The sequence below is a fragment of the Filicampus tigris genome, chromosome 13 (genome assembly GCF_054856515.1).
Source record: "Filicampus tigris isolate MCC_2025a chromosome 13, RoL_Ftig_1.0, whole genome shotgun sequence".
Taxonomy (NCBI): domain Eukaryota; kingdom Metazoa; phylum Chordata; class Actinopteri; order Syngnathiformes; family Syngnathidae; genus Filicampus; species Filicampus tigris.
Window position 1 is genome coordinate 17,099,374 of NC_141229.1, and position 27,934 is coordinate 17,127,307.

At 40.8% G+C, this 27,934-nt stretch overlaps 1 protein-coding gene across 4 annotated transcripts in view; it reads left to right on the forward strand.

Annotated features, from left to right (window-relative positions):
* The window catches only part of daam2 (dishevelled associated activator of morphogenesis 2), a 101,959-nt gene that overhangs the window by 41,233 nt on the left and 32,792 nt on the right, over nucleotides 1-27,934 (forward strand). For all 4 annotated transcript variants that reach the window (XM_086049346.1, XM_086049348.1, XM_086049347.1 and 1 more), the window contains 4 exons: nucleotides 3,078-3,352; nucleotides 12,378-12,467; nucleotides 20,546-20,620; nucleotides 23,733-23,827. In XM_086049346.1, the coding sequence (XP_085905472.1) occupies nucleotides 3,185-3,352; nucleotides 12,378-12,467; nucleotides 20,546-20,620; nucleotides 23,733-23,827 (428 nt within the window). In that variant the 5' untranslated portion in view covers nucleotides 3,078-3,184. The remainder of the gene's footprint in view (nucleotides 1-3,077; nucleotides 3,353-12,377; nucleotides 12,468-20,545; nucleotides 20,621-23,732; nucleotides 23,828-27,934) is intronic.

Sequence of the window (27,934 nt, forward strand, 5' to 3'; positions counted from 1 at the left end):
TGAAATTGGGGGAGTTGGTTAAAGCTGCCCTGCCGTTAAAAAAATAAACATAAAAAACCTTGAAATTTATGTTGTACAATACAATTTTATTTAAGAAGCATTGCCCACACAATGGATCACAGAATACCTACAATTAAAAATGTACTTACAAAGTATTGCCAAAGGCCTTGGTATTCATTTGTGCATTGTAAGACAAAATGCCAATAAACGGAGAAAGTTCAGCACTTTTGCCACTCTCCCTAGAAGTGGCCATCCTCTAAATATGATTTGAAGAGCACAGTGCAGAATGCTCAATGGGGTGAAGAAAAATCCCTGTCAGCTCACGACTTCAAAAATCTCTATCAGGCTGACAGAGAGGTTTGGTTTATGCAGAAATCCAGGTAATTCCAAAGGGTTCACATGTTTGTTTGTTTGTTTGTTTTTTACACGAGTGTATGTAAGTGCGCCTGGTCACTTGGTGATTTTGGATGACGACTCCACCGGACAAGGACAAAGTCATCAGTGCACGCTTACTTAATCTCCTCATGTATTGTAGCAGCCTATTAGATTCCTATTTATCTCTGTTGGCTGCTGTCTATACATTCTGCTGTGTGCAGTATATATTTGTCCGCGGCCTACTTTGTGAAAGCTGGAAGCAGGCCAGCAGGATTGGTGTTGAGTGAGGCCTGACCGCACATGGCGATCTGTGGGAGAGTGAAAACGTGTGCGAGCACACACACTCACACAGAAAGATTTGGTGACAATCCATACATCCTTACAAAGATGAATGCCATAGTTTAGGCTGCTATGTTGTTTCTGATTAAAAGCTGCTTGGGGAAAAATGGTACTTTGTAACATTGGAAATAAGACCAAGTCACCAGTTTTTTTTTAGTTAAAGTAATGGTTGGTGTTATTTGTTCGCCTACTGATTTTCTATATCCATCTTTATTTTTAGGACCAACATCTATTGAAAAGCATCACAATGTTTGTTTTGCCTTTGCCTCAATGAGACGAGAGTAAGTAACCAACTAGGTCAGACCCTTAGAGAACCCAAACATCATTATCTGATTTGTGGTAATTAAATTAATTTCAATCCAACTATGTTAACTTATTCAATCAATGCCAGGAAATTGAAAAGCATAAACCTCATTATAGATTGAAACGATAAGCAATGCGGAGGAGGCTTGTTGTTGTGTTAATTTTAGCCTTGAAAGACACATTTTTGTTTTGACAGGTGTGACTTAACAATCAATCGTCTAGTTTGCTCTTCATCCAACCAAAGGTAAAGCTTGATTCAGGAGCTTAACACCTTTTCTACCATCACATTGACAGCGCATCAAACTGTATTGCAGCGACTATGAAACTCTCACCACATTTGATGGATGATCATAGAGAATAATGGAAAGAAATGCGTCTCAAAGTAAGCAACCCACAAGTGACGTGTTCTCCAAATGAAGGGGAAAAGCAATTTATTTACAGCAGTGCACAGCTCTGTTCTGTCGCCTACACAAGGCACATGCAGGAAGCCGAGAAAGCAAATGAGCAACATTTCAAATGTTTTTTTTTTTCTTTTCTCTGTATTTCTCTTTTAAGCTCATGTTGAAGGCCTGGCGCGATCATAAAAAATTTACCACCCAGCTATTTTTAGTCAGCGAAATGAGAACGCCTGTGCTCAGTGAATATGAGAGTGAGAGAGAGAAATGGCGAGGAGTCGTCCTCAGTAAATGTGAAGTAGATAGCAGTTTCCGCGAGAACTTTAGTACTATTTCCAGGCACATAAACAGATTAAAGTAAAACTTGAGCCCTTGCATCAAATTCCAAAGCAATATTAATTTTACTGTAAGAAAAATGTTTCTTATTTGTTCAAGCAGTCCTGACAACTGTTTTTCAGTTTGAACCTCGTAGAACCTAGACATATTTCTGCTAGATTTACTTTTAATAGCGTTACATAATAGGTTGGATGTCCCTTCTGTCACAAAATGGTGGTAAACTGTTGCCGCTTGTGAAATGCAGTGGGTGTAACGTGTGGTTGTGTGTGGGATTTCTGAAAGGCCGTAATACAGTGTAAACTGTGCATTATTCCTTAATTCAGTGACCACCCATATCCCTTTTGTAGCGCTGAGGAAATCCTCTAGGGTTGATGTGTCCTATTCATTGCTTGACTCCTAGTGTAGCGTTGTCATTCACTACTGTACACGCACACACTCACACACACTGTCTGCTCTATTGAAAAGTGAAAGGGCGCTGTTAGGGCAGCTCAGTGTCCGAACAAGGACTCACAGACACACTGCCGAGGCGCGATTGTACCTCGCGAACAAGAGCTGTCTTTGTTGCATTGTAACTGAAAGCTGCACATATCATCCAGGTCCCAGCTGTCTTTGTTGTCACACTGATCTTTGCCCATCTTCTTAGATAAACAGAAGAAAACAAAACCTATTAGGAAGGCTGCCGTTATCATGCACTTTGTTAGTTCAACTTAAATCAGCACTTAGAAAGTTTTTGCTTCAAGCTTTGGTTTCGTCAGTGATTAACGACTGTTGCGAGTGAGGCCCTTTGATGTATACTCAGGGTATGTTCACACGGGAAACGCCAGACACATTTGTGAGCGTGAAGAGTATAATAGGAATAAGGATGCGTATATTTCTTACCTATTATTTTACTATATTACTATAGTGATGTTCATATAAAGTAATAGTTACGTAGGGCTAAAATGAAGGTGTAGGAGTAACTTCTTCCTAGTCATTTTCAAATACATACAATTCAACTTTATTTTCGTTGTATTTCTCTACAACTTGAGCGTCCGTTATTCATCATCCGTGTGCGGCGTGGGTGCCCTTCCGTCGTCCGTCATTCACCTTTTTTCGGGGGAGGCGGGGATGCGAGGAGGTGGATAGTACCCGCTAATAGGCTGGCCGCCTCTGATTTTGAACGGGCTCCCGTCGGCGATTCCAAATGTTAACTTCAACTGAAACGGCAGAAGAACTTTGGTCTTTGTTTGCTATATTGTGATCAATTTCATTGTCACATGGAACATGCTTGTTTTGTGTTGTATGTATTTTATGCAATTACAAGTCAATCTCTTCATTTCTTTCTTTCAGATCATGCCACCTAGATAGCAGCCTTGTCCTCTTCATTCCCCCCTTGGTCCCTTCCTAAATATTTTGGCTTCGACTCCACCACTGCCACGTGTGTTAGCGCAACCACTATGCCCCCCAGGAAGAGGACAAGGGCGGGCCTGGGGTTCCTGTGCTGCTTCGGCAGCAGTGAGCCCCTGGAGATCAACCTAAAGGACAGTGTGCCCTTGCAGCTACTGGAATTCAGTGCCCCCATGCCGCCCACTGAAGAGCTGCATGCTCGCTTCTCGGAGCTGGTGGTAAGTGTCTCCCTACATATTTTAGTACTTTTAGTTCAAATACTACTGCTATTTATTGACAGTAGTAATTGACATCATGATTACTGCCCTCAATAGTTTTATTTACATATATATCAAGCCACTATCTTCAACTCTCACTAGAGCGGTTTGCTCCTCTAAATCTGAGACCATGGTCCTCCGTCGGAAAAGGATGGCGTGCCCTCTCGAGGTCGGGGATGAAATCCTGCCCCAAGTGGAGGGGTTCAAGTATCTTCAGGCCTTGTTTACGAGTGAGGGGAGAATGAAGCGGGAGATCGACAGGCGGATGAGTGCAGTGTCTGCAGTGATGTGGACACTGTATCGATCTGTCGTGGTGAAGACGATTTATGGGTCGATGCACGTTCCTACCCTCACCTTGGTCGTGACTGAAAGAATTAGATCTCAGATACAAGCAGCCAAAATGGGTTTCCTCCGCAGGGTGTCCTGGCTCTCCCTTAGAGATGAGGTGAGTAGCTCAGTAATCCAAGAGGGGCTCAGAGTCGAGCTGAGAGGAGGGTAGATGAGGTGGCTCGGGCATCTTGTTAGAATGCCACCTGGATGCCTCACTGGTGAAGTGTTCTGGGCATGTTCCATTGGGAGGAAGCCCCGACGACCCAGGACACGCTGGAGAGACTGTCTCGTATCTGGCTTGGGAACGCCTCGGGATCCCCCAGGAAGCGCTGGCCGATTTGGCTGGGGAGAGGGAAGTCTGGGCTTCCCTGCTTAATCTGCTGCCCCTGCTACCCGACCTTGGATAAGATGGAAGAGGGAGGAGGGAGAGAGAGAAAGAGACAGAGAGAGAGATGGTTTGGTTTACCAGACACATCTTGATGTGGGATTTTTTTACACAATGAATAAATGCACTTCAGTTAAAGATGGCATCCCCCCCCCCCCACACACACACACACACGCACACACAAAAAATCATTTAATAGAAGCTAAAGAACACATCTTAACCTGGGGTGCCAGTAATTATGGGGGGGCACTGTAGATTATTGGATATATTATTGGATATTTTGATCCAATGGGTTAGCAGCGTTTGGCTCATGCTTTCCAAACTGTTTTAGGAAGTAACTAAACTTCAGATTAGGGCATCATGGTCTTGATAGTTAGATGAAGCTACATCACATTACCCCATTTCACTAATCCAGAAGCTCATCCTCTCTTCTATATAAAGCCCGCCCAGCATGGCCACCATCCCATCCTGAGTCCATATGAAGTTTATTGGTGTACGCCGACTTGCCAGCCTTAATGGGTGTGCTGAGGGATCAGGACAAAGCTGAATTTGTTGAAGTCTGCTGTTGATGTTCACTCCAATGTTAACAGATTTGGGAGAAACAAGGCTTTACACTTTCGTTCGTTACGTTTGGTATCCTCCGGTTTGGGTCACTTTTCCACAAGTCCTTATTTTCATTTTAGCTCTATATTTATTGTCCCACTTCAGCCATTGCCAAATATGTTTTCAGTGTCTTGGCTGCGGGAGTGTTCCTGGCATACTCATGTCTTTGTCTTGGAATGCTAAACTTCACCACCAACAGGATAGATTACTGCAGCTGTCCAGATCAATTCAGGCGAAGCTGAGGAAAGAGAAATTCCTTTTACATTACAAAATAATTCATTGTTATCATGGCAGAGGTTTCCCAGAAGCGATTCTTCCAAACAGTGATTCTCTATTGAAGTGCATTGCAGCATTTTTACATGTTCGGGTTTTTCTTTTGTCATACATCTGTTCATTCAAACTCAAAATTTTTGTGGACAACAATTGCAATTGACAGAGAAAGGTTTTGCTAGCATGTTCAATCTGCCTTTCATATGGGTGGGAGTACTTCACTATGTCACAAGAACTGGAGGATCTGCTGCTTATTTTGGAATGAATATTGTATCTTCAGCTTCCGTTGATGATCTTGACATAGATGCTTGAGAGGAACAGCCATCAAAACAGTGGGAGCCGTACTTGATATCAAAACCTCTTGCAACATTTTGACCCTTGAGAAAAAGAGGATTTGGCTTTCTCCCATCTCATTGGACCAGGTCCCTTCCACATATTGTGAATAGATTAATCTTGAGATGGTTGGATGGGTACTTTGTTTTTCACAAGCTCAGATGTTCAGTGTTCGGGGTCATGTCTCTGTTTTGCTGTTGAGAAGCATCACAGTATTGGATGTAACAGTTAAACCTTGTGATTTTTCATGCAAGAGAGATGTGAGGGCGTAAAAAATATGTTCCTGTTAGACGATTACTCACTGTGACAACTTGATTCATATTTGCTTAGACTGGATGACCAAAACACAAAATGCTTCTACCTGACAATGGTAATCTGGATAAGTCATTGGCCTTCCCCATCTGCTTTCCTGATCCAGCTACCACCAACATGCTGACATATTTGACCACGTGTCTAACAACCTGTACAGCCAGAATATAGATTGACTAGTCACACGGTCTGGACAATAATATTTGTAACACAAGAAGCATGCTTTGCATCATGGGGCGAAATTAAGACACATAATAGCGTGTTTCCTTGGCAACAGTGGTAGGGGGATTATTGCTATGAAAGACTCTTGAGGAGGTGAATAAGACTGAATGGAGCCTCTGGAGTGGGAGCGACAGATCTGGGCCAACTGTAGGAGTAAACCACCTCCAGAGTCCTCGCATCCATAATGGAATCTTCCACTGGGTCTAGAGAAAGCACAGTGCACGCTCAGCTCACTCTCCCAGTGCAAGGAGAATTTGAGCTGCCCTGTCATAAATAATATTCTGTACAGAACCAAACCAAGAAGACAACACATCACTATCATAATAAAATGGGAAAATGCGCAATTAGCCTTGAAAGTAACAATGCAAACTCCTCATTATCTTGTTAGAGGGTAATTGCACATGTTTTTATCCTTATAATTTCCACAGAAAGACTTTAAAACTGGAGTCACCATTCAGGGCTCAACACTGTGACCATTATGCTCGCAAATGCTCCCATTTTTTTCAATGTGTGCTGGTAGAAATTCCATCCAGTCCCACAGTGCTAGTGCATGTGCTCCTACCAGTATACATAGAGCAAAGGCACTCCAACTCTGCATCCGTACAAATAAAAATCCAAGTTTAGATGTGTACTTTGCCATGTTAATGGCCATCGAACTTAACCGGCACTCTTTGCTTTATAGAGGAGAGCTTTCCATTCAACTGACTCCCTTTTACTGAGGCGCTCATGACCTACTCCGCATTTTGGCAATGGAGACTGTGCGCTTGTCTATTTTTAGTGGTACATGTGGGATTATAAATACTGTTGGTACTAATGGTATAAAACATAATATCTATATGGGAAGTCGGGTCTCGAACTATTAACTTGTAATAACCCATTAAGGACGGGAGCGCATAACCGCGTTTCTACCAGTTGGGAGCACTGATGCGTGTTCCTCCTTATAAAACGGGAAAGCAAATATATCATTTTCTTTTTTTAATCCAATTCTCGGTCTCTTCGCCAATGAAATGCATCAGAATATACATGTGACGGTGTCGTGAGATTTCGGAGGATGTCCGGAATTTTTTCGAGGGGTAATGGCCGCACAGTCGATCGCGGGAGCTGTGATATAAGTCACGGCAGTGATATAGACTTTAAAGCGGTGAAACCGTCCAAACGTGATGTATGTTTAAGATATATGTTCGTAGACAATGACGATTTCAACGTCTTTGTAAGAGAACACAGCATGGTAATTACCACTCAATTTAAAAAAAATTAAAAATAGTGCTTCACTAGCTACTTCGATTGAAACAGTAAAGATTAATAAACTCGGTCCTGTGTGAAAGCCACTTGTCTAAGTTCTCAAATATTTTTGGAATTATGTTTCTATCTGCTACAGGGGCTGAGATATTAATTATTTTGTAGGTGGCCAAAATGTCAGGTTTTCAAGGGTGACTCCAAAGACGACCGTAGGTCTTAGAGAGATGTCTCACGAGGGGCTTCAGGCTTTAATGGGTTAAGCAATCGCTCGCGGAAATTGATTTAGTGTGTGTGTGTGTGTGTGTGTTCATGTTGCGGGCTAATCACTTGGATCACTGGTGCCATGTGACAATTAGATACTTGTGATGGAATATTTGTCTTATTGTTTGTAAGGCACTCAACATTTGTGGTTCAAACGGATAGGGTCATAATGGGCACATGACATTATTCATTGATATCGCTCGCGTTCGGTGAGACGCAAGGTGCATTCAAATACAAACCAAAAACCTGACCCAAACCCTCGGACATTTAAAACTCAAGCAGAGAAAAGTCCCTCCATGCATTAAACGTTAATAGCTACAAAGCTCTAAATAATGTGGGCTTTCTATCAATCTATAAAAGCTGATGGATATCAAGAAGCGCGATGGGGTGAAATCACTTTGATATTTTACTTAATTCTAACTGATGGTTCATCTAGTCACTTATGTTATGATGCCTTATCCGTGTTGTTAAATATGAGATATTACACTCCCCAAAGGCTTATATGACAAATATTTTGGTGTATATCCGTTTGGTATTGTATTATATCCGTAGTGTAAAAAAAAAAAAAAAAGGGGCCAACAAATCCAAAACAAAATGGAGAAGTGCTTGTGTTCAGCATTAGCCATTCCACTGTACTTGTTCTGATAACAGAAAGATACATTAAATGTGCATGTTTTATGATTAACAGGTTGCGCGTCTTGGCCATTTGGTCTTAATATTGGTGAAAGAAAGGCCCCGCCTTTGACCTCCTACAAATAAACATAGGCGATAGAGATAAGAAATGATTTTTAAAAAATGCAACAGGTCAGGACTCAGATTGACTCCGTGCCCTCCCCATTGTTTTACTTTGTTCTGCCCTTGTTTTCTTTCCTTAATGTGCTTGATTTTTATAAGTGAGCGCCTCATTCTTTCCCGCAATAGTTGGTCATTTTGGAGAGTTTCTGAGCCAAACAGATGTGACATTGGTCCAGCTTTCTACTATCAGGTTTGGGAAACTGTGTCCACTGTTTTTAGCTTTCGACCAATAGGATATCATTCAAGCAGGGGCTTTTTCATTTATGGGCTTTGTCCAGTGCACGCCCTGGGATGCGCCCTCCTTCCTTTCGTCTTTCCTCTGACATGCATTTCCAGTTGTCTGTCTGGCTTTTCAACTCTAAAGCTTTAACTCATAATTTGAATGTTACTATGAGTGAAAGCAGATTATGGAAGTGGTCGAGCCTTGTTTGGACTTTGGGTGGATGGATGGATTTTTAAAGTGAACTTAATTTGCATGTAACTTTAAAACAAGTTTTGGATATAGAATTAAATAAGTAATTACCAACTGCGACAGCTTCCTGTGATTCCCCCTGAGTGCTAATATGACCTCCTGTCTTTTATCAGGCTTCCTGTCTTGCTCGGAATGGCTGCAGGGCGTTCTGTATACCTCTGTGGTACCAGTATAAAACTTGATTTAAACCACCATTTAAATAATGGTTAATAGACGCTCCCTCCCGACAGGATGTCATTCTTGGACCATACAATTCCCATTTAGATGGAGTCTGACGCATTCTAAGTTGGTGGTCCCACAGTAACACCTCCATTTTTATATGCCACACATTCACACTCATCCTCCTCTCTTCCTGTAGACATATTTTTCCAGACATTTTATGCACTTTGTCGGTTTCCGCATTTCCACCATTTTGCAGTTAACACATTTTACTCTCTTACTTGCCCGCTGTGGTCTCCATTATCTTGATGGTTTTTAGAGGGTTGGTGGATCATAAAAAAATATATATATATATCAGCTCAATTTTATTTAGCTTTTCTTCCCAAATTTCTTATCTAATATGCTGTTCATGAATATTTTCTAAGTATATCCAGCAGACTTCCATCATCAGTTTGCCTCAGTATGTTCATGTTAATAATCCTCTATTGCTTTACTGTGCATTATACAGCACCTCTACTTGGTTGTAATCGTGGCAGTTGAATACTGGTTTTAGTTGTTTATGAGATGGAAATGTGTTTTTTCCCCATTTTCATCACTTGTTTTCAAATATCTTTGTTTAGGGCTTAGCAGCATACAATACATGTGTCTTGATGAATGAATCCAGCATCAGGAATGTATCTAAAGCCAATGACCTCAAAGTACACCTGTTCACGTCTCAGCCAAGAGCCCCCATTTGCTCTCTTGACTATACCCCCATTGCCTCACTCTTTTTTCATATTGTCTCAGTATTCATTGTTATTCAGCACATTTGAGAAGCCCGCTGGCCTTGTGAAACAGGAAATTGAATGACCGGGCCTGTCCGTCAGTCCGCTGCACACATGAACACCGTGACACCCGTTTTAATTTGTAACATTACCGCACTCGATAGGCTGTTGAAAATATGAAAGTAGGTCTCAGTAGCCTAAGGTATGTATTTTCCCCTTTTGAGCAGCAGGTGTAACAATATTAGCTTTGGTTTATATGAATTCCCAACTGGAGTGTGTTGGCGGAGATGTACGGGGGCACAGGTTCTACACAGCCAAGGTGGAATGGTATTTGGTTTTGTTTTGGAATTTTGACTGTGTAAGGATTAAATGTTTTGGGGTATTGTTATAAGGTCATAAGGGAAGGTCATGTGATGGGAACATGTTTTGAACATGAAGTGAGGTGGAGGTAAAAGAAAAGGATGGACTGTTGCATAATGGGAAAAAAAATATTTTTGCTGTTGTGACAAAAAATTCCTTCACCCACCCAATTTCCGCATCATCTCTGCTCGACATTCTCTCGTTCAGATAAAGTCCTTGTGTGCGTGTGTGTGTGTGCACGTGCGTGCACGCGTGCTCGAGTAATAGTCTGTCATGGTAGTGTGCTAACAAAGTGAGTGTTTTCAGTGACATCAAAATGTAACATTTAAGTTCTCGTCTGTCCATTTTTACACGGTTTAAATATAGAGAGAAACTTGACAGTGGGATAACAAACAGTCTTTTATGCAAAAGGGACTAATAACTCACTGATAGTGTTAAGAAGATGCATTAGCCCTTCCAGCTTGCCCTGCCGCTCCCCTTCTTTTTTCCTCCTCCTGCTACACTGCAGTTTAAACCGCTCAGCTATTTAAGTGTTACATAAAACCCTTAAGTAAACATAAACATCCCCTAAATTGTAGAATCCTGCATTCCGCACATACTTTAAATCCTGTTTTCCATTGCATACACCCCTCTCTCACATTCCGACTATCTCTTTTCCATGTCGGACATTAAATTGAGAGGCCTAAGGCATAGTGCTGGGCGGAGTGAAGTAGCCGGAGATCAACTGTTGGGCTCCCATCTGGTTCGAATCCAAGGGTTTTATTCTCACAGCTTTCCCCAGAAGCTCCCGGTATCTGGTCATCTAATTAGCTGCAGCTTGGACAGCAGGGCTTTGACCTGGCAAAAAGGCCTGCAGAATAGGACTGTCACAAAGTAATCCTTTAGAATTCCATTATCATATCGATTAATCGAGTAAGCGCCGCCTCAGTCACAACAATTCTGTGGAAGACACTTGGCCCCGGTAAAGTAGTGATGGGGCGTACTGTGACAAAAATTTGGTTTGTTCATTGTTAATTCACTTAAAAACCACCAATTTAAAGCTGTGTTGTTGTTACCTTTAGCAGTACCGTCGTCATGCTGGTCACATTCCCGTGTTCAAATCTCCAAGCTTCGCCTGCTCTGCTTTGCAGTAATGCATCAAACCATATTTGTCTCCCTTTTCAGTCTAAAGCGACCACAAACCATTGGCATCTTAATCTCCATGAACACATTGCCGGAAGAGCGCGTCCACAGCTACAAATGTCCATGCGGAAACACAATGTCAAACACGGGTTCCAGGTGCTACCAATGATGAAAATAAAAATCATTAAAAACAGTTGCAAGGCATGCATTTTTGTTTCAAGACAATTTTTGACACACCTGAGTTTGAGTTTTTTTCCCAGCCCTACTCCAGAGACAAGCTGACTTCGCCGACTCGATTTCTTAGCTCGAGTATTTGGGAAGTAGTTTGTGGTTTGAATAAAAATTTGTAAATATTGAGGGAAGGAAGGACCTGTACTTTTAGTTTTTATTGTAGCAGGTACAGACCCTAAGGGGACAATCATGGTGTTAGAGTCACAGTTAGTCAGTGAAATGATGTCATTGAGATGAAAAATACTTGGGCCTGTGATTCTAAAGCTCCTTTGTGGTTTCTGTCTGTATTACATGTCCTTCAAGTTCACACCATTCAGCTCGTTCCTTTTTATGTTATTCAAAACTCACTATAATTGGTTCTGGTATTGAAAGCACTGGATGAGAGATGATGTCACTCTTTAAAGTGTCAAGCTCGCAGTGTGCACCTCACCCACCCCGTCTAGCTCAATGGATTAAAAAAAAAAAAAAAATCTTGTGAAGCTACTGGGTTGGCTTCAATGGGCCCCCTACCCCTGGCACTTTTGGCCATCTTCACTCTGGGCGGGGCCTTGGGGGTCGGGGTACTTCTGGTTGACGTCATGGTACCAAAACCATTATGATGAGATTAGTTTCAATCTTGAGCACAAAGACTTGTTTCTAAAGCATCTCATCATATCCTCTGTGTTTTTGTTGTCCAACAGTTGTTTTATTCATCGTGTTCCACCCCCTATCTTTCTTCTTCTGTCTCCTGTTCCAGATTCAGCTATGTATCCCCTGTCAAAACTTTACTTTTCCTCTCTGGCAAGCATGGACTCATTTCCTGGGCTCATATGCATTTCAAAAGGAGCCCCCAGCTCCTTGTACATGGCTGAGGAATTGAGCAGAGTAAGAGAGGGAATGTAAATACTCTTCTGTGGTCTGGAGAGTGTTGGACAATCAAATGCCACCCTGCAGATTTCATGCATCCTTTGACTCACAGCTATTGATAAAATACATATTAAGGTGTTACCTGGTTTTCATGATTGTTTCTCATGACTGTTTGAGTGCATTTACTATATAGACGGATATACCAAAATTTATCGATAACAATTGTCTATATGTTCTATAAGTTTGTACAATTGTTAAAAAAAAAATGAATTCCTCTCATTGCAGGACGAGTTGGATTTGACTGATAAGAATAGAGAGGCCATGTTCGCTTTGCCAGATGAGAAGAAATGGCAGATCTACTGCAGTAAAAAGAAGGTAAGTTCAATTATGTTTGTTCGTCTGGAATCTCCGGCTGTCCCTCTGTGGATTGGCTGCCTACTCCCACAATGCCTCTCTGTCAGTGATGAATGTTATTGAAGGGCAGCTTTCACCCGTGCCAGTTTTAAATCAGCTCAGCCATGCAGTCAGGCCCAAACCCAACTTCTCATTTCTGCTTCGGCATAAACATTGCCGGTCTACGACGTCCACAAGCTGCATACACTACTTAATGCACAAGATTTACCAGCTTGCAAACATTGTACATGGAAAACATTAGGTACACAAGTGTATGTCCTATCTCTGCTGTGCTGCTGTAACATAGTCAACATTCCATGAGCACCACTTGAAAGTTCTGGTTAGCCCTCTATTTCACCCGCGTTCCCCTGCCAAAACATCTCACATTTGCTTAATATCCCCTGCCCAAAAACTCCAGCCTCACTTTGTGGTCAAATATTCAGCAGGAAATGACATTGTGCTTGGAGAGAAAGTGTAATTCACCTCCTCGTTCTCTCAATAGAAAATTGAATAGATGATCTTAAACCCTCCCTTGTGCCTCTTTGGCAATAAAGCCAAAGTTTTTGTCTCGGAAGTAGAATGACGGTTGAAACCCTCCTTCCTCCATCTAAAGCTTGAAGGCTTAGCTGATTTGATGGGGAAGGAGTATACACGGTGGTTTGGAGGTGCAGGGCAGTGTTGATTTAATAAAAATAAGAAACCAATTTGTGGCCAGTTCAGATTTCATGGTACAGGTTGCGTAGAATATGTTGCATTAATCATTAAATAGGCACGCAATTTCTTGGCAAAGGGCTTTGCTACATGTGTTTTGTAGTCATTATCATTAGTTGAGAAGTATATTTTGATGTTATGGAACTATGCAATGCATTCATTAAATTTGGGTCCTGGAAGGACCAATATTTCTAACATTGGCCATGAGCTGAATAAAGTTTCCTATACCTGAGCTAAAAGAGATGTTGGGGCAACAATGCACACGCAAGAACATGCTTTGAGTATTATATCAAATGGATTAATGTTTGTTTTCACATTCACTTGAAAACTCAGAAATGTAGTAGCACTGCAGTTATTCCGTTCTCTGAAGCCCACTACATACATTTACAATAAATGCTCTGAATTGAAACAATCAGTCAGCACGGTAAGAGAGTTTTCTCTTCACTAAAATAAGATCGTTGTCAAAAAAAAAGAAACTTCACCCCAATCAGTTTTATGTTCTTCCATAGATTACAGAGTTTGTGATCATTTCCTCTAGTCAGGCTAAAGGTAAAATAAGAAAATAACTGTCTCCTGGTAAGAAAACGAAGGGCTAAACTGCCCATGTCAGAAAGCTGGAAAAAGAGCGAAACAAATTCTTCATTCATGGGTGGAGGCAATAATACGTCATTTGTCTACGTGTGCTTATGCAGCCAGGAGTCCGTGTATACTCTCTGCAAAGTCTGACAAATTTGTGTTGTACTGCACATTTATAGGTTGTTTAGCCAAGCAGACAACAGAGTAGTGCCCTGTCTTCTGTGGAATTACAGCGTGGTAGCGATTTGAACATAGAGTCCTCAAAATGTTGCTCAGTGTTTCCTGTCCGTGACAAACACTAGTTCCTTTGTGTTCCTTTGCTTGTCGACGTTGTCGGTTGTTGTGGTTGAATAACACAGTGACAGACAGACAAACTGTCTTTTATTCACCTGCAAAACAAAATTAGTAGCTAATGTAGCTACCTCTGAAAGAATGCTAGTTGTTTAATTGCCATCAAGTTAAAACAATTTGTTCCAAATCTGGTCATTTGTATTTTTTCATGTGAACAAGTAGAGGGTGACACAGGAGTGGATTTTCACTCCTGTCCCATCCAAATCCTGGACCGTCGCATCTCGGACCATAATTAAAAAAAAAAATTTTTTTAAACATTGTCCCGTCCCGTCCCAGTGAAAACGACTCCCACTTCCGTCCTGCTCCCATTTAGAATGACTCGCACTCCCGTGATTTTTTCATCCTGTACCATCCCAATCCTGTCATTGAAGAATAAAGTTGGCTCCCATCTTACGGAACCACGGGATTTTCAAAAAAATGTCAGCCTCTACTTCAGAGCTGAATTCATCAAACAATTTAAGTCCTAACATTATTTTGCATGTTCACAGGAGGTTGAAGTCCCCTTTTTCAGTATCGCATTAGCATGTCTCTCGAGACCGATAATTCGATAATGAAGTTCTAGCATAGAAATATGGGTTAGGTACTTTTAATTGTACAACATGAAAACAATCAGTCTTTATATAACGAAGATGACATGGCATAATATGACAATTAGTTGCATTGCATATGCATTTTAAGAAATAGTTAATCGGCAAATACAGTGTTTGTCATCTTACCTAACATAGTTCCTGTTCTTTATCGCTTGAAACTGCTTTGCAGCTCCCTCTTTTGAAGTAAGTGGTCAAAAAAGCTTCTACGTCCCAACACACAAATGAAACCTTTCAATGATTGTGAAATTTACAGTAGGTCAAGTGTGATGTTGCGCTGAGACATATTTTTCCTCATTTTCTTAAAATGACAGTTGAATTTAGACCTGTACAACTCGTAGTACCTGTACTCGTAAAATAGTGTTTAAAGTAAACAGGTATGTTTAGTACAACAAACACGAATCATCTTCCTTTGCCAAAAAACTGTCCCTGCCCGGTGAGTTAAAGTTGGCCCTGATAATAAAATACCTTACAGCATTTTACCCACTAAAATCTCAATGTCAAAGATGATTACTCACACTATTAAAATGCTGCTCCCTATTTTGAAACTATAGATTTTCAAATCGATTCTGGAGTCCAGTGCTAGTACAACACTGTTATCAACCTGCTCTCTGCAAACAAACATTATTTCTTCATCTGACACTTTGTACACTCTTTTAGTGATTCTTGTAATCAATTGTGTAAGGAAATTAGTGCAAATATGGACTCTGTGTACCATGAGTACCTACCTGTACAGTAGAACATCTTGTCAAAGCCTTTAGGCTTTACATAAGCTGTCTATATCAGCACTTCTGATCTCAGCTACAGCCGGCGGTTATGATCGCTATCAGCGTGTGTGTTTGCATGTGTGTTAGGTGTACGCAGTGGTTGGCACATCAGAATTGTGAATCATCATTCCATCATTATTTCCAGCCGGCCCGGTCCGTCGGCGGCAGCAACAGCCAATCGGCTGGGTATTGTGTGTGTTCTGTGAAACACAACTGGTATGTGTGTGCCACATTCCTGATAGGAACTGAGGGTATGCAGGAGTTTTTGTTTTGTGTTGGTTTTGAATTGGTTCGTTTGCGTGAACACAATCCAGGAGCCTCTGCTTATAGATTTTTGTTACTGATTATTATTCATTGCTTGGAGGCAAACAGAATCTGTAATTGTCATTGTAAATGCTGCTCGGACACACACGGTTATAACAGGGCATAATCTCAGAATATGTAACTTTTAAGACTTATCATACTTATTTTGAGAAAGGAGCATTTTGTCGTTTGATTCCTTTGCTAATGACATAGGACTTGAAACACACATAACTGTCTCCTGAACTGACTGAAACCCCCATTAGTGTAAATCCATTCAAAGACATGTGCGTGAGGCTGCGCTTATGGTACAAGTCTGTGAGCTGGTATCTTGTAAGAAATGGCGAGTGTTACATAATTTCCAAGAACTCAATATCCTATCAATTCCCTGTCTTTTTAGGTGAGATTTTTATATCCTAGATCCTATAGATACCCCCCAAGAAGATTTCGACTGTTTTGACTGTTGGACAGTGCCATCTCCCTCAATACCTGTCAGGAACGTGTTATAGTGGCAGTTGGAGCAGAGAATATGCAAAACATTTTATACTAAATGCCTCAATATTTTCAAGAAAGTGCTGTTGTAGCTGCCTGCGTATAATCCATGACACACAAGCTTTAGAATACAATATTTTGAGATCCAAAGCCAATTCTTTGCTGCTTATTTCAACAGTTTAGGGAAGGCCCTTTGCTGTTCCAGCATAACTGTGGCTCCTTGTGCAAAGCCAGCTCCACAAGGACATGGTTGAGTTAGTTAAGTTAAGAAGAACGTGGAGACTTGATCTCAGCACCCTTCATCAGCAAGTACGCAGAGAGCAGTGTTTAAACATGTCAAAGTCTGCATTGAGCTGATCCTCACAAAAGAGACACAGGGTTAAGTGCACGACTACTACAATAAACACAAATCCACAGTTTTTTTTTTTCACCAATATTAAATGACTTCTTAGCCTGAGCAATGCAACTAGCCACCAAGTATGACACTCTCAAGGCACTTACATTTGTTGACGAATCAGTTTTGAAGGCTTCATCGACACATTGGACAGCCACTCATTGAATATTGTGCAGGGTGGGCTTAGTTGGTGTGTGGAAATCACCAGTTGCCGTAAATCTTTATTTCTATTTGGCTCTTGTGTTGAATTCTCACTGGGCATTTCCCCATTGCAAAAAAACATTTCAAATACCTCTGTTTATTTTACTCATTTTGCTATAATATGGATGTAATATTAGCGGATATAAAATTAGCGTTACACCACACACAACTAATTAATTCAATATTCATTGAAAGTTGAATATGCATTGACTATTTAATTTATTGCTGCTAAACAAACAAAAAAAAACATCTGAAACCTTTATCGTTTTAGTATACATGTGAGAGATGATATTTCATGAAATATTTTAAGGTCACGTGATCTACAAGGTCAATTTCAAGGTCGAATTATGAATCAAAAGCTAAAGTTACTCAAATATGCACCAATCTTCTAAATGATTGCAGATTTGGAATCCTTGGTGAATAACTTTTCCTTCAATACCTGTTTTGTAATAATTGACCCAGTCGTTCCTGAGATATAAGGGTTCAAAGGAAAGTGGCCACACCTCTTTTTGCCGAAAATGTCAAAATTCGGCGGGCCATAGCTCCCGAGCCCCTGCTGCGATTGTCCTAAAATTGACATTTAGTGTTGAGCCATCACTATTAACAAGTACACGAAGTTTTACTAAAATCCAAATATGCTTGGTTAAAATGTTCTTTTATGCGTGCATGCACGTGTGCATGTGTTATTTGCCATGGAATGACCCAGCTAGTGCTGTCAAGATATTAAAAAAATTGCGGGATTAATTAATTATGATCTGTAATTAATTGATCTAATTAATCTATTTTTAATTTCACTTAAAAATTGCTGAGAAAAGCCCCAAAGCCCCCCATTCTGCATTTATGGTGGATATATTTTTGTTCAATTACCCAGTCATTTGCCACCTTGAGGAACTGTTTGGTGCTATGTTTCCATGGCTATCAATGCAAAATGAGTTGAAGTTCCACTCACCATCAATTAAGTGTCCAATCACCCCCAAATAACCGTGGTTGCGAGTTGAGGTCCAGGTATCTGCGGTTATAGCAATACATTTGTCCGAATTCCCCACCAAAACGTCAAGTTTGCTTTTTTTTCACCGTCATACATCTTGCTGATTTTAGTCATCACTGCAGTCCTGCACGGAGGTTTGTTTGATGAGTCATTGGACTCTGTTTGAAACACCTCAATTAACTCATTCATTGCCTTTGACGAATTTACTTGTCTTTTCGCAGTCCAGCCATTCAATCCCAGGATTTTTTATTTATTTTTTGCAATTTCTTTCAAACGTTAGAGTAAAAGAGAGTCTGAAAATGTTTGTGTGAAATGTGAAAATTATTAAACTCAACTTTTAACATTTACACACAACAACAAACGTGGTGAAACACGGGAAATCTGCAACTACTGAGTTTGCTGGCACGAACAAATTACTAGCTAGCTGTGTCGAAGGCGAAAAAGAAAAGAAAGCATGTCTCTCGCTATCAACACTTAGCGCTCGAGGAGCGTTCAATGCCTGTTCACAGTGTGGAACATCTCAGCACTACATCGAAACTCAATTAATTAATCTAATGCCAGCAATTACTAATAATAAAACAACGTGAGATTTCTAACATGAAGTATTTCTTAATGAAGTGTGTTTTACTCCGAATAACTTTTCACCACAATCTGATTCTGAAAGCCACAAAAAGTGACGTGAAGTCTTCAGTCGGCACATAGACGACCGAAGGACAATCCTCGCAAAAGTAGCGGTAATGTTTATTATAACAACAGCCAGGGGGTGACAAACATAGATGCAAAGAAATATGTTACAGAAATAGTGTAACGAATTGGGTTATCTGTGTTGTGGTCGAATTTGTGTCTTGCCAAGTTGTGTTGTTTCCGAGGTTAATGAATGCATCGTGCGGCTCACTTGATGGGAGGGCATGCGAGCGAGAGTAGCGGAGGATGAAGAGGAGAGATTGACTGAACGGTTGTCGTACTGTATTGGCGTCGGCTGCGGCCCACAGTAGCCGGTTGGACTAATAAAATGTGATAGTTAAACTACGTCTGTGTTCTTGGAAGACGCTACATTATATTTTAAAGCGTGACGTCATCAGCATGCGCGAAGGACCCGATCACTTCTGCTACCCACACCGGCTTGCTGCGGGCTGTGGGCCAGATCTAATAATAAAGCAATATCATCCCAGGGAAAACCTCCGGCCCGCGGGCCCTGACTTTGACATATGTGTTATGACCAGTCCCACTTGAAAATCTAAACATCTCACACACGCACAGTAAAATATTTATTAACTCTAGCCTCAGTCAACTATTTCTGTCTTCCCAGTAAACTGTACACCCATCTCAATATTGTTGGATGGAGAGGAATATCCTATAGAATAGGAAGACTGAACGGATTTCAATCTGTTGGGGATTCCTGTCCATGTCTCTTCTCCAGCTTTAACTTGATCTTAAAATACTGGCAGAGTGCAGTGTAGATCATCAGGTGATGGTAGTTACAATTGGCAGAGAGATTATCAAATATTCCCACTCAGAGAGGTAAATGTCTTGATTGTGGGAGTGTCATTCGCAAAACTGTGCTTTTGATACTTCTGATGTCAACCATGAGGGCTATGGAAGAAAATGAGAAGGTATTCTTTTTAGTTTATACCAAAATCAAGCTTGTCATACTTTTGCAAATATTGAGGTGACAGTTGAAGAAAGAGTAGCCGTGTGGCATGAATAATAGGTTTGTGCACATCAGGCAGTGAAGAGTAAGAGAACAGTTGAACTCTGCATTGCTGCTGTAGCAATCCTCACTCAGAAGGCACATATAAAACATAATCAATACAATGCCAATGCATTATTGTAATAACATATACTGTACCTCTGAAATAAAGCCCATATATTGACTATACTGCAATGTTTTCTGTATATGCCTTCATTTTGTCATACTGTATGTTGAAATTAAAAAGCCTAACCCTACACATCTAGCACAAGCAATGTACTTATTTATTTCCCAAATGAGACTCAATAGGGATTTTGGATTTCTTGGGTTTTATTGATGTGCAAAGCCTGACAAGAATAACAGTGTTCTACCAATGTTACTAACCTAGGCTAAGCAAGACCAGATGTAAATGAGGGACATGGTCTCTGGTTTTGTCATGGCATCACACAAGCTACAGTAGGCCAGGACAAATTGATCTCATACAGAGCTGTTTGAAAAGCCTTGCAACTATAATGTTTTAGCCTGAAAGTCACGTGACCTAGATATCATGCTTTTGGTTGTTTGATTCTTGTGCTTGTGCCTGCATGCGTTTACATGTGTGTGCGCGTTTGTGGGTGCACATGCTTGCGTATGCTGATGTGTATCATTATTATATTATCCTTTCTAAGGAATAATATAGTATGTATTCTTTAAAGTCTCAGCAACAGCAGAAAGCCTGGCAACTTTTGACATGAGTGCCAAATAAATCATAAAACATTCTTCATAAGTATAACCTTGTTAAGGTAGACAACACCAAAACCCTTAAATGCCAAATTTATTGTAGTAAATATCTCAGTCTTAATCTGATTTTTGGGCACGTTGGCTGTCTGATTCCAGCACGCAACATTCATCAGTCCTTGGTGGAACATTATGAGATGATTCGATATGATTTATTTGCCTTTTCCTTGGAGTTTTTCAATGTATAAATCAATTTTTGACGGTTTGTTTATTTTTCCCTGGACAGGAACAAGAGGACCCGAACAAGCTGGCTACAAGCTGGCCTGACTACTACATTGACCGAATCAATTCCATGGCTGCTGTAAGTCTTACTTCTTGTCAATGCAATTCCCAAATAAATGATATTGCTGATAAATCCCGGCTGTCCTACTGCATCTTCAGTTTCCTCAATGTCTAAGTATGGGACTAAGAGGTTACTATTTCTCTATGGGTTTTTTTTTGTCATGCCCCTGCTGCCTGCATGACCAAATTCCATCAGTGCGACCCCAGCATTCTCCCACATTGTGATGACAAACAGGCCAGTTTTACATGCAACAGTCAGTGGGAATGGCTGCCGGAGACACGGAGGGAGGCCAAGATGGAACTGCTCATTACTTCTAGCTGTGATTGTTTGGGGGCTGCCAATGAAAGCAAGTAGTCAGCCATGCTCTCCGTGTTATTTTAAGCACAAATGCTGCAATAGATGTTGTTTCTCGTTGCACATTAGGCCGCTGACCAATTTGCGCCATGGACCCATCAGCTGGAAACTATGTGGATGGAGTGACTACAAAAATGTTTCGAGATCATAAAACACTTCAAGGGTCATTTTTAAAGTGGAAGTCAACCCAAATCTTTTTTTTTCCAAGAATATGTTCTATACAGGCCCACTAGTTGAAACGAGGCATTCTGATTAATATTGCGTTTGAGGAATAAGAGTCAATCTCCCCATTTTTAGCCTTCTCAGGGGGCGGCCATTTTGTGACTTCTGTCGACTGAAAATGACATCACGGTTGCTCAGGACTCAGGTAACAACCAATTGCAACTCACCTGTTTTCTGAAGCTGAGCCATGATTGGTCATTATATGAGTTTAGAGCAATTGTGATGTCATTTTCAGTCGACAGAAGTGACAAAATGGCTGCCCCTTGAGATGGCTAAAAACAGGTGGATTTTGCTATATTCCATAAACGCAATATTAATAAGAATGCCTTGTTTCAACTAGTGGGCCTGCATAGAGCATATTCATGAAAAAATATATATTAGGGTTGACTTCCCTCTTTAAAGAAAAAGAAGCTAGCACGAAACACAAAAACAAAACTAGCAGAGCTGGGCATTCCGCCTACAGTATGTGACGGACCGGTCCGTCTATCTTCCTATGATACTCGTACATAGTTCATAGTTCATTCATAGAAAACTCACATCATTCCTTTATTATATTAAAAAGAGTCACAAGGACAGTCAAATTCTCCACCTTAATTTTAAACAAGAAGTCAAAACTCACTCATAGCTTGAAGCTCTGTCCCATTTCCCCCTTCCACAATCAATTTTTTACTTACTCCCGCCATTTCCTCCTCCACAGTACTCTTTGCAAGCATCTTGAGAAGAGAATGTTTAAATAATTCGGAGTTGATTTGTTTGACAATGACTTCATGTCTTGGCTACATTAGAGCTCACGAGGGAGAACTCTCCTTCCACAGTAGCCGAGTTATTGGATGAGCTCATTTTTGCTTCAAGGCCCGGCAAGATTACCAAACAACTCAATGTCTTGGTGTTCATTCATAAAATCACGTCACACTCACATCACTGAAATTATTTTGTGGCCACTTGATGATACAGTATTTCAGATGTTCTTTTGATAACTGACCAGGGTTTCTTTTCCCCTGTAGCGGCAAAGTTCCTACATTTAGCACCAGAGCTCCCGTTTGGTCAAAGACCATGACAGTCGAAATATATCTAATCATGTTGATCGCACGAATCAGGTGTGCTTGTTTGCACCTTCATGTTACAAATGACCCAAAATGTAATTATTTATATCTAGATGATATCTAGATATCTAGATTATATCTGCAGTATACTGTATTGAAATATGGTATCAACCTAATTTTCCAAAACACAAAACTGGATCAATGGCCAACTCGTGATTGCAGGAATCATTTCACCTCTCATCCAAATGGCTTCTTCAACCAAGACCTCCATTTGCCTTCAATTTTAAAACGTTTACTGGGAATCTACAGACTGCACATATGTGGTTCCAATTAAGAATTTGATTAATTGTACTCATTGCTCACTCAGTTAATGAAGCATCGCTGCTCAAGGGCATCTTTCTGGCTCAAAGGAGGTTATTTTCACAAATACTCATTCAGGAGAATACCCTCTGTTGGTGTACTAACTGGTTTTAATAATAATATTCCCATGTGCATACTGGGCCCAGGTTATAATGCGCTTACAAATAACAGATGTAAAAATGTTTGGCAAGATTCATGCACAGGGTGAACTTAGTATGCAGTTCGTCTCCTCGCCATTTGTGTGTCCGACTTCCCGTTGACTCACAAAGTATTCGTTGCCAGAGCTTCTTGGCAAAGAGTGTTTCAACCATCTGGATGTAGGGCTAAGTTGACACAATGGTTGTTTTGACTGAGCTCTTTCTCGTTTAAACATTCACACATTGGACAGACAAGAGGTGTTGTGAAGTAGTCAAACATGTGGAGGCTCCTCTTAGCTAGGCAGCTATTGTTAGGTCAAATGTCCTTCTTGTCATGGAATATTTACACCCACCTCACATCTACATGTCCTGTTAAAGGGTTATGTTTAAGAAAATGGCGCCATCTTTTAAATAAATATCTCCTCAGTCAACTAATAGGTAGCCACTGTGACTCGCTTACTAGTAAAACACTCTTGAACTTGGCTTGCGGCTTCAATGGAAAAAGACCGCAGATGTCCTGTTGGACTTCAGCAGAGCGGCAGTTTGATGATATGGCATGCAGCCTTGATGTTATGTTGAAATGTCTTAACACCAACACAGGATGAGGAGCATCTTTTAAATGCTATTTTCTGCCATCTTGATTTCAACTGTTAGCGCACCACCCAGGAAACACTAAATAGCAATAAAGTCGCCAGGGAGGCGACTTCCGCTGGCTGCTCGAGAGAGTGGGCATGTGTTTAGTCTGCAGGGGCGGTATGGAGGTGGCTCCCCCAATCCTATATGTGTAAGATTGAAGACCCAATCGGTTTGAGGAATTATTAGCATTTTAACATGGCTAAAACCTCAAAAAAGTTGATTTTGCATGATAGAGTCCCTTTGAGGCAGTCTGGTGGCTTTCTGGTATCTAAAACATCTTGCTAAAAAGAGACACTGATTGATGTACTGCTTCAATTAAACCCACATTATAAATGATTCACTGGATTTGAATCAGATTTGTTTCCATTTTCTCACCAGATGCAGACCCTGTTTGCCTTTGATGAGGAGGAAATGGAAATGAGGAACAAGGTGGTGGAAGATCTGAAGACAGCACTTCGAACTCAGCCAATGAGGTAACCTGTGAGAAAATTATTTCCTAGACACAAATGTGACTTGTTTAAGATAAGCGATAAAGCTTTCCCTTTGTATGTAAAGTGGACCCTCGCATAGTTATGGTTCAGCACTCGGGGATTAAATTTTTCATGGATTTTTCGGATTATTTTTCCCGAATATTTTTGAAAATATTTTAAGATATTTTTGGGAGTGGGTGGGGGGTAACCCCTGTTTTACATTGAAAATAAAAAGCCGAGAAAAATGTTTTTTCAATGCAGTTATAATGAGGGTCAGTTATCTGGGGATTTCTGATTTTTGCAGGACCGATCCCGTGTGAATAGCGGGGCTCCGCTGTAATGCTTTGTTTTAGTTTATTATTTGATCGCCTGTTCATATCTGTTGAAATGAGACTGATTAAATATATGATGTAGGTGTTATTTTTAGATCATTGTGATCCTCCGTGTCTCAACATGGTCCTCAGCAGCTGTTTGGCCGCAATTATCTGAGATCAGGGATACTAAACCATCCAATGATACATGCTGCCCTCTCTTTCCCCATCAGCAGCTGCTCAGTTTCAACTTGGGCCAGTTGAATGATGAATTGGTCTGGAACCAAGCTGTGTGTTGTCTTTTCTGTAACGGAGCCATGATGTGACAAACCTCGTGTGTAGAGTGACAAATACTCAGAGCAGACTTTGTGTCTGGGTCACGTCTGGGTTGTGTATGGCTATGCGGTGGTCATCAGCCAAGTGTGTAACTCAGCATACCTTAATGCAAATGAAATCCATCAGCCATTATTATTCATATTCTTACGAGGAAATGAAGTAGACTTAATATTAATACTGATCAGAGTTTGCATGATTTTTTTCAGGTCGACACTAATGTAATGAAAGTTGAGTGGGCATCGACTAAAGGCTCACAACGTTGATTTTTTTTTTTTTTAGCTCTTACAAAAATTGCAGGAGGGGGGATTGCAGTAATCTATTGTCTTGACAGATTTTACTCTGAATTTTAATTTTTACACAGCACACACATTACACTGCAAGTTCATCAACGTGGGCTGGGTGAAGGGTAGCCTGCTGTCGTCTGATGGTACTTTTAGCCAAACAAAATCCTCTTGCTGTGTATGCTTGTCTAGGACAGCCAGGTAACATTTTGCGCACATTGGATGAATGAGGAAACCTGTTCTGCATGGTGGGAATTTACGGTGTTTGCAAATAATCACCGTCTTCATGTACAATAGAATTCCCTGCTCTCCTTCCATTGTGTGCGGTCCAAACAGTTGTTCAAAATCAGCTTTGTTCCCCTGCATCGTTTTTTCCTGACTTAACCATGCTTCACATTCAGGAAAAAAAATACAACAAATTAAACCGATTAAGGTGTCGGACTAATTTCATTCGGTGCACTCGTCTGTTTTGCTGCAAGCGGCCCTGCCTCCTCCTCACGCAGGACAAAAACGTGATTAGCGGCTAATGGACATCAAACTCTAAATGTCATTGTGGAGTAGTAAAGTGGACTATCAAGTAGTCTGTACAAGCCCTTTAACTGACTAAACAAAATACAGAGACTATGTAGAATGTATAGTATACTGTCCTGTAGTAGGAGACAAAAAAATCTCCAATTCTAAATTGAAATAAAAGACAAAACCATCTAGCGATTTTCTACAGCGCTGCAGGTGTGCCTATCCCAATTGAGACCAACAACAGTTTAGCTCAGACTGCCATCTAATATCCCGTTTCCTAATTGTGTTGACGGCAGCGAAAAAGTTCCGGTTGGATTTGAAACTTCCCCTTCTATCTACACAAAAGTGTTTCTTTTTAGTGTAGAAAACTTACCGTAACTTGAATCCCGCATTCCATTGTGGCGAGAGGTAGAGTCGGGGTCTGTTATTGTGCCTTGTAAATGCACCAAAAGTATTTGCCAACTGCAACTACAAAATAGAAGAAAATAAAATAGAAGAAATGCAAGAAGAAGAAGAAAAAGATGAAGAAAAGAGGAAGAAGTACTCATGGCAACTACCGGTAATGTGTGACATATTGCTAGTTAGCATGCGGCATCTGCCATAAGAATTTACTATTTACAGCACCAAAAGGCTCAACAACCCGGGATTCTACTTTTGGCCACATTGCGATGTGGAATTCTATTGAGGTAAGCCATTTTAAATTAAAAAGAAAAATGTTTCCGTAATTAGAAGCACAAGTTTCAATTCCAACCGGAACTCATTTATGTCCGTCAATACAATTATGGAAGGAGGATTTGGGGTGCCAGTCCAAGCTCTAATTTTATTATACACTTCGCAGCTGGACCAGTCAATCAAGGAAAACTGTGTTACTTAAAATCTGAAGAATACAGTATTTCTTCTCAGTATTGTAAGATATCGGAAAAGGTTGACATTTTCCCCAGTTTTTCATTCTTTCATTTAGCAAACCTCGTAAAAAATGATAGCAGTGAGTCTCTATTCCTGAAAATTGTGGTTGTGACAATATGTGATTATCAGAATGGCTCGTCACAGCCGTTTTATGCTCAGCAGTGTTGTGGGTAGCAGATGGGTTCCAGAGAATGAGTGTTCAGGGAAATTCTGTGATAGCTTGATGACAACTACATGATAATGAGGGATACGCTACAGAATCTGAAGTTTATTGATCCCTCTCTTTTTTTTAACTTTCAAAAAGTTTTACTCTTGAGTTTGTGTCTGGCTGTGTTTGAAGAGATTGTGTCAAATGTGACAGCGGACATCAACGTCATCGAGACACCTCGTATATGCTTCACACTTTCATGGCAGTATCTCGTTCTGCCTGTGCACTGTTTTAAATCATGGCTGTGTTGGGTCACTGCCAGTATTGGCTGTAGTCCTTCCTTCCCTCTGGCGTTTCAGAGAGGCAGCTGCTATGTGATGTGACAAGGCCTCTCCTGTGCCCTCAGACCTCTTTTTGCTTGGTCGCGGAGTCAAAACACATGGTGGTCATACAGGGAGCCAGGTGGCAAGGACAGAAGTGATATTGCTAGCAAAGTGCCCCTTCGAAACATAACAGCTGGATGCAACCATGTCAGCCTTGTTGTCTTTTAAATGTCATCATCATGCCAGATGCTTTTGAGAGTGGACACTGGACAGCAAGCAAGCCTGTTCGCTATTGCTTTTACTTTTCTGTGGTGCTAAGACTAAAATATAAAATATAGATCTTGACCAAATTAATGGTTTACAACTGCCCTGATGTTCATTTCCATGTGAAAGATTTTATTAGGAAACAAAGTGTTTTGCTAATCTGGAAAGAGCAAATATATTCAACAGAGGATCATGAATGCTTCCACCATTTTTCAAAATGTCAAATTTGAATGTGAAATCAGTTCTAGTTTGAAAATCAAAGGGCCACAAAAAACAGCTTGAACCTTATCCTGACTTTTCATCAACTGGTCCTCTGACTTGATTGCATAGGCTTGAGTGCCAATCTAAGATCCAATCACTATCCAGAACAGTGGCAGGAAATGACAATGGAGAGGACTCACCAAGGACTAGGTAAACAGCACTAGATAAACGTGATGCTGTCACCCGCGGGGGGGGGGGGGGGGGTGTTGGGAGGGTTTCACCGAAGGCAAACACGAAGATGGTGGAGAAAAAAAACACACACTTTATTAGAAATACAAGGCTGCATTTGCTATTACCAGTCCAAACCATACCTATACTGTACCACTTGGTAGTGGAATTAGGTTACATTGCATTCAAGGTGTCACATTCTCTCTGTAATTTCTCTCCTGATCCTAATCCTCCTTTTCTCCCCTCTCTGTAATTTCTCTGACAAAATAATGGCAGCACAATGTGAAATGAAGCTTTGCGAGAAGTTATGAGGGCCATTTTTCTCTGAGCTTACTGTCGTCACTTGCTCTTGTCTGGCAGAGCATAAGAGCGACCTGAGTGCGTTTCCATTGCAGCTTCTTCTCTGCAGTTTCTCAAGAGTGACAGTGTCAATATTGCTTTTGACTATTAGCTGCTACTCTGAATGGTTCCACTTCATAAAAGAGTGGGTCTGTAATTAATTTTCACATACTTTATCACTAAATGCAGTGTTTTAGTGGTGGAGCAGAGCACCACATTTTTGGGAGACTTGAATGGAGTAATTATAACTATAATAT